The 15226-nt window shown below is 36.1% G+C and overlaps 1 protein-coding gene across 5 annotated transcripts in view; it reads right to left on the bottom strand.

The window, feature by feature from the left end:
• LOC133650463 (serine/threonine-protein kinase PAK 3) overlaps positions 1-15226 on the bottom strand; it is a 68251-nt gene that overhangs the window by 18976 nt on the left and 34049 nt on the right. For 2 of the 5 annotated variants that reach the window (XR_009826233.1, XM_062047717.1), the window contains exons 4-9: positions 14304-14457; positions 14181-14218; positions 10035-10097; positions 6400-6558; positions 6156-6330; positions 1275-1350 (exon numbers count right to left, since the gene is read on the bottom strand). Coding sequence is in view for 4 of the 5 variants with exons in the window: in XM_062047717.1 (XP_061903701.1) it covers positions 1275-1350; positions 6156-6330; positions 6400-6558; positions 10035-10097; positions 14181-14218; positions 14304-14457 (665 nt within the window). In the remaining variant the exon portion in view is untranslated. The remainder of the gene's footprint in view (positions 1-1274; positions 1351-6155; positions 6331-6399; positions 6559-10034; positions 10098-14180; positions 14219-14303; positions 14458-15226) is intronic. The other 3 variants (XM_062047718.1, XM_062047720.1, XM_062047721.1) reach the window with 3 other exon arrangements.

Here is a 15226-nt window from a genome sequence, read left to right as displayed (position 1 = left end):
AAATTAATCTTAATCAGGAAAAATTACTAATGATGTCCCATAAATTATTTTTTTAATTTTTTCAAAAAGATTCGAATTAGCTATTTTTTCTCTTCTTTTTTTGGTTGAATTTTGAATTTTAAAGAGTCGAAATTGAATATAAACTATGTTTAAAAATTTAATTGTAATTTTTTCGTGTTTTCTCCTCTTTTAAACCGTTCAATTAAGTCTAAATATCATTAATTATTAATAATAACATAGAGTTAAAGGTAAATTGAGCAAATTGGCTATTTCTGGCAATTTATTTAAGTGTGTATCAAACTGGTAGCCCTGTGCATTAATCAGTACCCAAGAAGTAGCTCTTGGTTTCAAAAAGGTTGGTGACCCCTGCTCTAAATATTATCAAAGTTTTGGTCAGGTTTGTGTGATAGTTTCACTACTGCCACAAGTGGTGGAAAAGTGTATAGGACCACAGCTGAGAAACAGATATTCTTTCGGCTGCCTTCTCGGGGGCGCGCGCTGCCCTATGGTTAAGAAACACGGGCGTAGAGGATCTTTCCTGATTTTGACCGTACTGTAGCTCCTAAAAAAAGCAGGGTACCACTAGAATATAGAGCAGCGGCACATTTTTTCTTAAATTTTTTTTTCTTTACACTTATAAGGCGCCTTTCTGGGCACTCAAGGACACCGTACAAAATCAAAACAATAAAATCAATTGGATAAAAACAACAACAAAGATCGATAAGATTTACAATGAATAAGCAGTCAGGAATAGGTGTGTTTTGAGTATGATTTGAAGAGGGATATTGAGTCTAAGTTGCGAAGGTTACATTGCAGAAATACAATGAAATTAGACACAAAAAAGAGCAGCGCCAATTCAAATGTCCCTAATAATAGTATACATTGCCAGCAAAAACACACAGCTGACCTAATGTTTTGTATTTATATTTATTAAATGCATTTTTCCAGACTGTTTTACTCAATTACAAAAATATCCACCATATAATTTGAATCTTCAGTGATAACATCCTTCTGTGGAAAAAGTGTGGACAACACTGATAAAGACCATCTTTGACTCTTTGCAGTAGGAAGTTGCATCATATTCATGACTAATCTTAGTATAGGGCTTAAGTTTTCATTTGCAGCATGACTCTTTATGACTGTGTTAGCTAGCTAAGTTACAAATAATATAGATAATGGTCATTTTACCAATAGGTTACTGAAAACTCCGCAGCCATGAAACTAAACAACTGCTTTTTCACATAGCAATCCTTTACGTTCATCGACAGACTTACCCTTGTCCTATTTTCTCAAAGCGCGTGTACTTCTTCTTAGGATCCCCGACACTCACGATACTCCCTGAGTCAGAGACAAAACACATGCATAATGATTGTGCGTGGTTTGTATTTATATATATGTGTGTGTGTGTGTGTGTGTGTGTGTGTGTGTGTGTGTGTGTGTGTGTGTGTGTGTGTGTGTGTGTGCACAAGAGTTTTGAAGACATTACTGTAGAGCAGAGACTTTTGCCTTTAAGGTCAGCTACTTTATGTTTATTAATAAAACTGACACTCTTTCATATACATCGCTTACTGAGCATGAGTGAATATGGATACACTTATTGGTCACAATATTAGGAACACCTCCCTGCACAGGAAGTACTGTACTCATTTATCAAAATGAGTTTGTAGTTTGCAGCTTTAAAAAGGCACTGCATCACACGGACGGGTGTTCTTAACAGTTCCGCCCCACCCAAAAAAATGTACCTCTCAGTATGATGAATTGCAATTTTATACCACTGCAACCACAATAATAAAGCAATATTTTAATATATGTATTTGTTATACGCCGCACTCCATGATATATGTCTATTACCTGACACCTTCTATGTTAGCTACCTCTCTTTGTTTATAATGTATATTTTCTGCTCTATTTAATGCTGCAGTTGTTACATATACTGTAATATTGTACATGGTAATTGTTATATATTATATACAAATATAATATAATATATCAGTATGTATCATATACTGTACATATATTATGTAAATATTACATATATGCTATATTTTAGCCCTTTGAGACTCTTGTGATTTAGGGCTATATAAATAAACATTGATTGATTGATTGATTGATATTTTATATTGCTACTACAGTACATTTTTAGTCTATTTTATACATGCATTTTCCTTTCCATCCTTTGTAACTGAGCTACTGTGTGGAACAATTTACCTTGTGGATCATTAAAGTTTGTCTAAGTCTAAGTTATAAGCCATTTTAAGTAGTGGCCTCCTCTTAAATAGATATCACCTTCCAATAAATGTTTTCTCTCTGCAGCTGAATAAATACATGCCACTGACAGCTATTTTAGGAAATTAAGTACATATTATTTATGCTGCTTACTCTCAGATGTAGAATACAGTTATTTCATGTGCTGCTATACATGTTTGGAATTCTCAAAAATAAATCTTCAACTTTAAATATATTGTTAAAGTCTCCGAATATAAGCAGTATTGTGTGTGTTTGCAAAGGCCGATTATTTCTTATACAGTGGTACCTCAACTTAAAGTATTTTGAGAAAAGAGCTGTCTCTCAGCTAAATGTTATGTCTTAAGTTGCAAGCAAAAAATTTGAGTTACAAGCTTCCCCGCCGTTAGTTGGGGTAGCAAATGTCACAGTGAACCCCGTAAGATCCGTCCAAAATATCTGGTCTTACTCGCCAGCATTAGCTTATAGCTAGAGATCAACATAACTTTGTTTACCAAACATGGCATGAAAGAAAGTGAGTTTAAAGGACAGTGCTAAAAAGAAGAAGTGGATGATTTTATTGAATTAAAGAACAAATTAATCAAAAACCTGAGTGTGTGATTTGAGCTTATCACTGATAGTCTGCACCAGGGGTCACCAACCTTTTTGAAACCGAGGGCTACTTCTTGGGTACTGATTACTGCGAAGGGCTACCAGTTAGATACACACTTAAATAAATTGCCAGAAGTAGCCAATTTGCTCAGTTTACCTTTAACTCTGTTATTATTAATAATTAATGATATTTATCTTTGTGGAAACACTGATCATCTTAATGATTTCTCACAATAAATATATATAGAAACAGATAAATATCAATATGCAACACTTTATTTTTATATTTTCTCTAAGTGCACATTTTTCAAATTGAACATTTTCAAATGATCACTTCTAAGACAGTCTTGTGAAATCACAATATCCCATTTTAACTAGCTAGCCACTAACATTTTTTTAACAAATCATGAATTACTTTGCACCATGTTTGTACAAATAATAACAAAAGTAAACTCTCAAATTTTTAAATCATGTCACACTTTGAACTGGACACCAAATCTGTTATCTGTTTCTTTGTCAGTTAGTGGGAAGCCTGGCATTGCATGCTGTTAACTAGTGTGTTGTACTCTGGTGTGTAACTTGACACTGCAACTCTGAGTGAGTCTTGCAGATGTGCATCAGTGAGGCGTGTTCTGTGTTTGTTCTTGATGAAGTTCATGTCAGAAAAGGCTGATTCACAAAGATAAGATTTTTCCTCATTGTTTGCGGAACCTTCTTAATCTTTTGGACATATTTTCACAGCAATCTGGCCTTAAGCTTAATTATGATAAATGTAAAATGTTAAGGATTGGAAATCTAAAGGGAACGTCCTTTCGAATGGAATGCAAAGTGCCTGTTTTGTGGACAGATGGACCAGTTAACATAGTTGGTGTTGTTGTCCCAGAAAATCTGGAAGATCTAGGCTCAGTAAATTATGATAATCGACTAAGAAAGCTGGACAAAATTATGCAATTATGGAAAGGGAAATCCCTAACCTTGTATGGTAAAATGTCTATTGCCAACTCGTTAATTATTCCTCAATTTATTTATTTGTTTTTGTCATTACCAGCTCCATCACAAAACTTTTTTAAGATTTATGAGCGGAGGGTCTTCGATTTTGTCTGGAACGGCAAACCAGAAAAGATTAAAAGAAAGGTTTTGTACAAAGAGTATGAATATGGGGGCCTGAAACTTCTCAACCTTGAAGCTATGTGTCTGTCTTTAAAAGCATCAATTGTTCCAAAGATGTATTTAAACATTGGACAAAAAACATGTACTGTATCAAAAGAAATTGTATCCTTTTTTACAAGTGATCCCCTCCCAGAGAGTCTGCTGGGAAACATGGCGGGGTTCATAAAGGAAACAATCCACTCATAGTGGTGTTTTCAATTTTATGTGCCAGAAAAAAGAGACGATATTTTGCAGCAGTTAATATGGATGAACTCTAATATTGTAATAGATGGAAAGCCTTTCTTTTGGAAAAATATGTTTGAAAGAGGAATCATTTTTGTCAATGATATTATCAATGAGAATGGTAAAATTATGAAGTATGATGAATTTAGAGCTATGTATGGTGATGCTTGCTCAAGCTTTTCATTTTGTCAACTAACTGGAGTAATTGGGAAAAGATGGAAACAAATAATTAATTATGGAACTACTAAATTATTAGTTTGTAAACCTCTAATAAGAAATTCTAGTTTGCAAAAAGGAACTAAAATAAATAGAAAAATATATAATTTTTATTTAATAAAGAAATCTTTGAAGGTTGCCTCATACAACACAAATGGAAAATGGGAGGACTTTTTTGACTGCCCGTTGCCATGGGATGCCATATTCAAACTAATCTATAAAACCACTATCGATGTGCAAAATCGTTATTTTAAAATTAAAATTATTTATAACTTCTTACCCACAGGGAAAATGTTAAAATTATGGAATATGACAGAGTCAGGTGATTGCCGATTTTGTTGTCAGGAGCCTGAATCCACCCTGCATTTGTTTTGGTATTGTCATATTGTGTCTATGTTTTGGGTGGAAGTTGAAAAAATGTGTTTAAGGATTGGTTTGTTTATGAAGCTTAATGTGGTTTCTGTTATTTTAGGAGAGTTCATTGACAATCATGATTTAGTCAATTTAATTATAGTACTCGGTAAAATGTTTATTTTTAAGGCCAAAAACAGATATTCACTTAGTATTACTTTCTTTAAAACATTTATTCAGTATTTTCTAATTTTAGAAAGTTACATGGTTGAAAACAATAATGATGCCAAAAAACATTAAAAAAAAAAGATGAGAAGTCCTCAAAGGTTTGTTTTGAAAGTATAATTATGTTTATAGATTATATGCTATCTGTTGTTGTGTTCCCTAATTTGAGTGACCTGGACATAATCTGGACTGTACATAAATGCTTATTTTGAAAATGTAATTTTGTTTATAAATTATATGCAATCTGTTGTGTTCCCTAATTTGTTTCTGTGTACATGAATGAAGGTGTGTGTTGCTGAGTCCGACTTGGACATTATCTGGACTGGGCCTGGTTTAAAAAAACCTTTAAACAAATCTAATTTCATTGACAACCTGGTCTGTTGAAGATAAGGCCCTTTTTTAAAAAATAAAATAAAATAAGATAAATAAATAAAAAACATTTTCTTGGATAAAAAAGAAAGTAAAACAATATAAAAATAATTACATAAAAAATAGTAATTAATGAAAATGTTAGTGGACCAGCAGCCTATACAATCATGTGTGCTTCAGGGACTGTGTCCCTTGCAGATGTGTTGTCTATGTTGTGGGAACCAGAATATTGGTAGCAGAAAGAAATAACCCCTTTTGTGTGAGTGGGTGTGGATGAGTGTGCATGGGGGAGGTTGTTTGGGTTGATGCACTGATCGAAAGTGTATCTTGTGTTTTTTCTATGTAGATTTAGAGATATTGAGAAGTCCACTCTCCAAGGTAAATGCTGTACATTATTATTACGTTACTTCTTTAAACTACTGTTGTTGTGTGTAGTACATTCTATTGTATTGTTTTTATACAATATTTATTATCTAAAAGTTAGTTTATCTTTCTAAAAGGCATGTTACACGTTAAAATTGTGCTCTTTAGGTGGGGCCAAGCACCAATTATATTGATTTCAATTCCTTTCAACGGGAGATGTTAATTTGACATGCAAGTGTTTTGAGTTGAGAGCTCTGTCACAGAACCAATTAAGCTTGTAAGTTGAGGTACTATTGTATTAAATCCTGTTGGACTTTTCTTCTGTTTTCCTAACCTTGTAGCAAGCGAGTGTGGGTAAAAAACAGGTGTTGTGGAATAAAAAGTATGCCTATAAAGACACATACTGAGTCTCTCCAGGATCTCCTCATCTGTCATTTTGGACTTCTTCCTCTGGCGGTCCGTGTTACGATACATTGTGCTGGATGTGTTGTCGGGCTGGACCTGCGACTCGGGTGGCGTCACCACCTCTTGGACCGGGGTGGGAGGCTTGGGTGGGTCCATGACTGAGCGTGTGTAGATCTGCAAGAGCATAAGTAAGAGTTGAAGTCACGACGATGTTACATTGCGCTGAAAAACACTACAACTCACAGATTTGGTGTGCTCAGGTCGAGGCGCAATGACCGGTGGAAGTTCATCGTCGTCGTCGTCTTCATCTTCCTCCTCCTCCTCTTCTTCCTCTTCCTCCTCGTCCTCCTCTTCTGACACAGGCGGCGCGATGGGGGGTTCTGAAGTTGATGTTTTGGCACCCTGCAGGATGGACACAGGTGTTGTTGCAATACCACTATTAGTAGCAAGCCAGTGGAACCTCAAGCAGGACATGTGACACATCTCGCAAAAGTAAATGCGCCTCTCAGTATTACAGCAATGAAACTTGGATCTAACTTAGAGTAGTCAGTGTGCAGTAAATCTATACTTCTACACAATCTGTACACTGACTACTCTAAAAGCAGTGATTCTCAACTGGTGGGTGGCGAGCAAAAAGTGGGTCACAGGTCGTTGCCTGGTAGAGATGAGACGTTCGCAAATGAGTCAAGTCTTTTAAACAGTTCTTTACAGGGAAATGATGAGAACTCATTTACTGTAGGTCTGGGTGTTATGGCCTAAAATCCATTCAATAATATGTATAATAAATAGTTAATATATATCCATACACTGTATAGTATATACAGTACAGTCCAAACGTTTGGACACACTTTCTTCTCATTCAACGTGTTTTCTTTATTTTCATGACTGTTTACATTGTAGATTGTCACTGAAGGCATCAAAACTATGAATGAACACATGTGGAGTTATGTACTTAACAAAAAAAGGTGAAATAACTGAAAACATGTTTTATATTCTAGTTTCTTTAGGACGCTACATTGCATTAACAACACGTTTGTTACAGCCTGTTGCAAGCTCGTCACTCTCAATTTCGTTCGTATTACCACTATTATCACCATAGGGCAATGAAATTAAAATCTCTGTCGTAGGCCACATCTATGTACAGTCATCCCTCATTACATGAAGCTTCAAATACCGCAGCAACAATCGCAAGTTGACCAACTGCTGACAAAACAAGTTTTTGATGATCTTGATATTCAACTCCTGTCTCATCAATAAGAACACCACATTGGTACGGCGTCAAAAGACAAAAGCGGCACGAAGCATCGGACATTTGGCGTGGCACTTAAGGCTAACTGCAGCAAAGTGGAGATGAACTTTCTTGGTTCAAGACAACACAGGACATGCATTGCTAATGAACGAAATGCTAACAAGTAACAACAAAGCTGCGGCTTACACCCGTGGTTTCAGCATTCATAGCGCAGTTCTAATTTAGAGGAATTATCCAGCATGTATTTCCACGTCGTAGCCGTGTTGTAGTGGCCGGGTGAGGACCATAGCAGTGGCGCCTGGAGGATCTGCACTCAAGATGGTAAACTATTTTTTAATGATTTTAATAATAATCCTACTTTGCGGAAATGAGTTAGTTAAATCACGATAAACTATGAACGACTGTAGTTTGTATCGTATATCTAATTCACCGTTTCTTTACGAGCTTTTTTTAGTCGCGCATCTCTATATTAATATCGTGCAAAAGTTGTTTGATTTCTGAAGTTCAAATACAACAAAGAAGTTAGTGAAGTTAATTTTGTAATTACAGCGTAAACCAGTAGTGTACGTATTTTAACCTTTTGCTAGTTTTCAAATTTTATGAGATACACATTATTTTATTATTTGTAAAAAATAACTGGATAACTTGTTATTCATGTGAATTGATTTATCATTATTATTTATGTGTATATTTATGTTACAGATTGAATACAGGTAACGAACAAAAGTATTTGTAATAATTGTGGAATGGAGTTTGACATGTTGAACTTTGTGTGACATTGTAAATATGTGCTGTATTATTGTGTAATCTTGTTTCCATGATTGAAATCAACATAAACATAACATTCATCAAAATTATTTAAAAATGTTTCACTATGTATGTAGTGATGTCGAATTCGGGTAGCCGCTTGTCATTAAGGGGTGATGGTGGGTCTTGCTGCCGAACTATTGTATTTTCCGGAGTATAAGCCTCTACTTTTTTCTTACGCTTTGAACCCTGCTGCTTTTAGAACGATGCAGCTAATTTATGGATTTTTCTTCACTAATGGCCATTTTGTTTTGTGTTCAACAAACAGTTTTCATAGAACACAGACAAAGACACTGAAAAAGTGTTATTGTTTGTGCTATGCGGCATGTTTTAGGACCTATTTGCTAACTGCAGGTGTTGCAGGTTAAAATTGTACTTCCCATTTCGTTCCTCGAACCGGAAGTATTCGTCAATAGCATTTCTGCTTAAAGGATTCTTCATTCAATACTCCAAGCAACGGCTGTAAGGTTTTTACAATATAACTAAAACAATTCATACTTACAAAACTGTCCCATGTGTGATGTCTGTAGGAGGGTTTTCATGCATAACTGTACATGCTATCGTAATGTAATCCAGCTAGTGTCGTTAGCATTGGCAAAAATGCTACATGTTGGTATTAATAATTTAAAATGGCATTCTTTTTATATTATTTGAGTTTCCTAAATTCACCAAAACGTCACCGTGGAGCTATTGAGTCTGTTGAGCTGATTGGAGAGCTAGCTTCCGCAGCGAGTGGGTCCATGGCGATAACTTCTGTTTTGTTTGATCAGCCGTTTTACTGCCATGTTGCAGGCACTTTTTTAGAAACAATTAAGGTATGTAAATAAACATTTACAAAATATTTCGTACCTGTATATATCTGCAACTTATGCAGTTAAAAAATGTTTTATTTCTTCTCAAATTTGGTGAGTGTGGCTTGAATACCGGTGCGTTCTATAGCCCGGAAAATAAGGTAGTTGAGAACCACTGCTTTAAAATACTGTATGTACACATTGAAAAGTGTTGCCCTTGAGAATGTCAGATGGTTGCTGACATCCTGTTTTTAAACATGTGGTCAGAAAATTACCAATTGTTAGGAACAGTTGTGCTAATAAGAGTTAAAAGGAAAAGATACACAGCTTTTATCAGAGAAGAGGGGTTGGGTTCTGTGCGCCAAGAACCAAGGATGAGAATGCATTTTAAAGAGGGAACACACTGCTCTATGTTTGAGTAGTGAAGCAAACTTGCTGCAACATCGCAGTGAAGTGCAATGCGTAGATAAGCGGCAGACATCCTGGATATGCACCACACCATTTGAAAACTTCCAACATATTTAGTCTGCCTAACACTGAGGATTTGTTTCTCACATCCAAAAGTCAGTTTGCCTTGGATCGTCTTCCTCTTATGGAATGGAAACATCCACTTCCAGTCTTGTCATGCAGAAATGAAGCAGTGCAGCTTAGTTCTGGTGATTAAACAAGAAAGAAAGACCCGGTCCTTTCCTAACGGGTCTGTGACCTATTTGGAGAAGGATTCGGTCAAGAGTGCAGAGGCTGGCTACTTGCAGGTAGCGAAATGTTTTTTTTGTCTTTACCATGTGGTTATGTTGCCAATGGTGATGATGTTACAAGGGAGAGTTCATATGCAGTTTGAAAGTCATCACAACCCTCTGCCACCACCATCCCCACCATGAGATGACATCATTAGACATCATTCAATGCATAACTAGAATAAAGTAAAGTAAATCAAAAAGAAAATATCCCCTTGAAAGTATTTGCAGTGGGCGTAATTGAGATCCAATAACTGACGCTAGAGATGCTGAATAGTAATATGGAGGAGTTACCTTGTCAAATAATGCGCTGCAGGTTCTAAGGCTGACAGGTGGCCCAGATGACAGCAGTCGATTCTGAATGTGAAGGTTAAAAATGGGAGGATTTTACTCAAAAACAAACCCACACATTATTGAAGAGTGAGCGGACTTCAGGGGAAGGAATGTTAGGGCGGGGGGTTTCACTACGGAGGGGTGGTCATCAGGTCCTTGTGGCTGAATTAAGAGCTCGTGCGACAGGGTGAAGGTCTTAGATTTAACACTTAACCTGTGCTTGAATGCACGAATGAATACATCCACAAACTGCACTCATAATGACTGTCTGAGGGTGATCATGCAATTTCTTGCATTTTCACAAGAAATACAATATTTTAGTAAGTTTACTTCAAGGGGAACTGCACTTTTTTTGAAATGTTGCCAATCATTCACAATCCTTATGTAAGACAAGAATACATATGGTTTTTTTTTAATGCACCAACTAGTAAATAAATGCGAGCAATGGTGCCTATGGGAGTCGCTCTGCCTAAAAAACGGTTAAAAAAAGGATCATCAAGGTTTTATATAGGCACTGTAAGTATATACAGTATGTAATGTAGTAACAGGCACATTCATTCATAACATGCCATATTTACGTATTTCGCTCCTACGGTGCATACGGTGGTGCATTAATTTAAAAAATGCATCACGTTTGCTTTTTCCTTCAACAACATCACTGATTACTACTCATGCAGACTTCATGAGAGCCAACAAACATAACAAAACATCACTTACTGTACAAGGTCTGCTCTCACTGGAATGCCGACGGTTAAGACTGTTCATATATTTCTGTTTAGATGAAGAACGACTCATAATGTTTGCGAAGAAAAAAGACGAGTGGAACCAAGCGTCTTTTCAGGTCTTTTTCGCCATTATGGGTCTAAATTGGTTGTCAAAGTTGGCCAAGTTTTCAGTTTATGTCCACATCATTTTACTTTTAAGGTGAGAGGCATGATTTATAATCTAGAATACATTTTAACAAGCTCCAAGGCGAGAAGCAGCTCATTAGTCAATACAGCAGCATAAGGAAGTTGCCTCTCTCGGATCAATGCGCCGCTAAGTGTAGGTTCTAAACTTTAGCGCTTATAATAACTAGGGGTGTGGGGAAAAAATCGATTCAAATTCGAATCGCGATTCTCACGTTGTGCGATTCAGAATCGATTCTCATTTTTAAAAATCTTTTCTTTTTTTTTTAAAAATGTATTTATTTATTTTTAATTAATGAATCCAACAAAACAATACACAGCAATACCATAACAATGCAATCCAATTCCAAAACCAAACCCGACCCAGCAACACTCAGAACTGCAATGAACAGCAATTGAGAGGAGACACAAACACGACACAGAACAAACCAAAAGTAGTGAAACAAAAATGAATATTATCAACAACAGTATCAATATTAGTTACAATTTCAACATAGCAGTGATTAAAAATCCCTCATTGACATTACCATTAGACATTTATAAAAATAAAAATAAAAGAACAATAGTATCACAGTGGCTTACACTTGCATATTTTCACAAAGATAAAATAAGTCATATTTTTGGTTCATTTAATAGTTAAAACAAATTTACATTATTGCAATCAGTTGATAAAACATTGTCCTTTACGATTATAAAAGCTTTTTACAAAAATCTACTACTCTGCTTGCATGTCAGCAGACTGGGGTAGATCCTGCTGAAATCCTATGTATTGAATGAATAGAGAATCGTTTTGGATCGGAAATATATCGTTTTTGAATCATGAATCGGAAAAAAAAAATCGATTTTGAATCGAATCGTGACCCCAAGAATCGATATTGAATCGAATCTTGGAACACCCAAAGATTCGCAGCCCTAATAATAACAATATAGTTATTATTTGGTTAATATTCAGGTCACAAAATGTAAATGGAGTATTGTTGGCGGTTTTTAGATGTTTTTAGTGGGTTTTATGTTCAAAATAGACGCAATAAACGTCACAGCGCCCATTGGCTCCATTGTAAAATGACTTTTATCTAGATTTATTTAAGAGTTAAAATACATTTAAAAATAAGACAAATGTGTTCTTGTCTCTCATAAGGATTGTGAATTATAGGCAAAATTCCAAAAAAGTGCAGATCCCCTTTAAGGAACTGTTTACTCAAACAATTCAAATACATTTCTGACACAGTTCACTAGACGAATATTAATACTTATTTGATGTTATCATTATTAGCTCTGCCTCACCTCACCGCATGACATTACGTTACCAAACATGCACAAAAGGTTAAGAACATAGTATTTTATACGACATGATGCAGTTCTACTAAATAACGTTACTGTATTGCATGTTATTGGACATCCCTAATGTTCCTGCTGTGTATATATTGCACTTGAATGTGTGCAAATATTGGTATTGAGTGTGACAACACAAAATCGCAGCAGAAGAGAAAAGTTTTCAAAGTAAAACAAGACTGACTGACAGTTTTGCCTGCTGGGCACGCTGAGGTCATAGAGGGGCGATGGCACAAGTTAATAGCAAAGTCCCGTCTGCAGGGCTCAGAATCAGTGGACAGTCTGAGACGCCCTCCAATACTCTCTAACACGCAACCTTTTCGCCTCACTGCCACCCTTGCTGGCCCTTCGCTGGCACTGTCCAAGCAAAAAAAACAAAAACCCTGCATGATCCCAGCGCGGTTGGCCCGGGGCGGAGAATCCCCCTAGCCCCCCTGCCAGACTCGGGATTGCATTTCTTCACCCGGCTGAGCGTGTGTGCAGGGCAAGGCATTAAAAGCATAGATTACTCTGGTCAAAGCCAGGAATGAGGTCAGCGTAGCGGGAGTCCTCCTCAGTGCAGTCAAGCCTCCCCTGAAGCTCGTCAATTGTTTGTATTACAAATCTAGTTCAAGTAAGATTGAAAACAATTAACAGCGGGCTCTTGTTTGAGCACACATGCAACTGGAATGGCTTGGGGGGAAAGCACAGTAAAGGTTTCTTTTGAGGAATGTACACATTTTGTCCATTAAGGGGAAGCAATGCAAACAATTTTAAAAACTTACCTCTCCAACTTATACAGTGTTGTAGAAATACATCCTTCCAATCAAGACTTAGGGCCTGGTTTACTAAGATCTAAATACCTCGCACTAAACAGCGTGTGCAATCTATAAAATAACGTGTACTATTAGTGGGCGTGTTCCGTGTGATCTACTAAGACTGTGTGCAATTGAAAATTGGTGCAGATCTCTTTATTTAAATGAGACACTCATTTACTGCACATTCATGTTATCATGCTCCAATCTGTGGCGTTTTGCTATGTTTTTAAACACGCAGGAGACGTGAACCACTTTTTATGGGTATTTTAGCAGCATTCACACAGTGCATCTACATTGACACCACTTTTATTCTTTTTTACCGGTTAGGTGCATGGGAGAGAGGCTGCATTTATGTGTTCACACTTCAAAAAGTATTTTTTTCATATAGTACATATGTATAAATATTATGTATTCTATGTGAAAAAACGAACGTAATTTAAAAAATATTAAATGATACTAAAACGCAACAATTACAATCAGCCCCTTAAGTCATCCAGCAGCTACGAAATTATAAAAAGATGTTGCTGAATAGACGATGTGTCTAATAATATTTTATTTCTGACCGTCAAAATATGTTGAAATGTACACGTAATACGGAGGATTCTCTATCCATCATGTGTCTTTCTCACAGCCGTGTGCAAAACTGTGTCAGTGTGTGCGTCCTTTTCAAACATGCTAAATAAAACACAAAATAGGTCTCCTAAAACGGTGATAAAGTGTTGATAAATCACATTGCGTGTGCTGAATTTGCATTTTCTCTTTCCAGTATTGTGGGAGTTTTGATGATAAGCATATATTTTGCATATTAATGAAGACGGAGACGCAAAATGGATAGCACCCCTTATTCTGCTAACTTAAGAAACGCAATCCACTTTACACACGTTTAGTAAATCAGCTTTGTGTGTGCTATCAAGTTTGCACGTGTTTTAGTAAAAGCAAACCTTTAGTAAATCAGGCCCCTTCTGTCTTTCTCTTACTTATTTACGACTTGCAAATGTACTGTCTTACAGCTGTACAATCAAAATAAGGAGAAAGCAAAAATAGTGCGGAACTAAGAAAATAAGACTCACCAGAGTGTTTGCTGCTATGTAACCATGTGCGGACTTGTCTGAAACAGAAATATGCTCTCATTAGAATGAGATTTTAAAGGTTCTTAATAGTGCATATTGTGGGTATTAGTGTATATACTGTACCTCCTGAGGTGAAGCTCATGTACTTCTGGTTGTTGACGGTCTCTTTGGAGTCGTAGAACTTGAGGACGTCCAATACGGCTTGTGGGTTCTTCTTCTGCTCCAGTTTGGTGATGTTGGAGGTCTGTAGGAGGCGCGCCCATTGCTCTGGGATGCCCTGCAAGGACACAGAAGGGTCAAATTTAAAAGGTTTGGACTTTTAAGCTCTAATTTTTACTTAAAAATGCGATAAAATGTGTCCAAATACTGTCTATTCAGCCTCTATCTACACAGCAGCAACTCTCTATGGATACTGCATTAGCTACCATAGTATACAAGAATTATAATGCATATCAAAATGTTGTCTTTACAATTAAAAATAATAAAGTTGTAATGGCTTCTGTCAGAAAAGTTTTTATCCATTAATATTATTTTTGTGCCTGTAGTTTGCAGTTTTTAAGTATCATTACAGTGTATCTTGAAACATAAGCATGACTACTTTCTTTACAGGCAAATCTATTCATGTGTGGAAAAAAAAAGCTTTTTCTGTATAGCTTTGGGCAATGGAAGAAGTTAGACTTTCAGACTTTTTTAATCCACCAAAACATTGTATCATTGTGCAAAGCACACCCAAAAAATTGTAATGACAGGGTCAGAGCATGTCAAAGAAATACTGAATTATTTGTTATTATTTTTGTGTTAAAAAATTACATAGTATTAATATTGGTAGTTTTATTGGGATTTTTACTACTAATGTTTAATCGTTTTATGTAGATAGCTAGAAAGATAGATGAACTTTATTAATCCTCTAAAAGAGGAAAATAATTTGCCTTAGCGTTTAAGTACAGTAAGATTGTAGTAAATCTATCTAATTTAAATGTGATATATTCTGAGATAGGCTCCAGCACCCCCCGCGACCCCGAAAGGGACAAGCGGTAGAAAATGGA

This window comes from Entelurus aequoreus, linkage group LG05, assembly GCF_033978785.1.
Source record: "Entelurus aequoreus isolate RoL-2023_Sb linkage group LG05, RoL_Eaeq_v1.1, whole genome shotgun sequence".
Taxonomy (NCBI): domain Eukaryota; kingdom Metazoa; phylum Chordata; class Actinopteri; order Syngnathiformes; family Syngnathidae; genus Entelurus; species Entelurus aequoreus.
The sequence above is the reverse complement of the archived record's forward strand: the minus strand, read 5'-3'. Positions and strand labels throughout refer to the sequence as shown.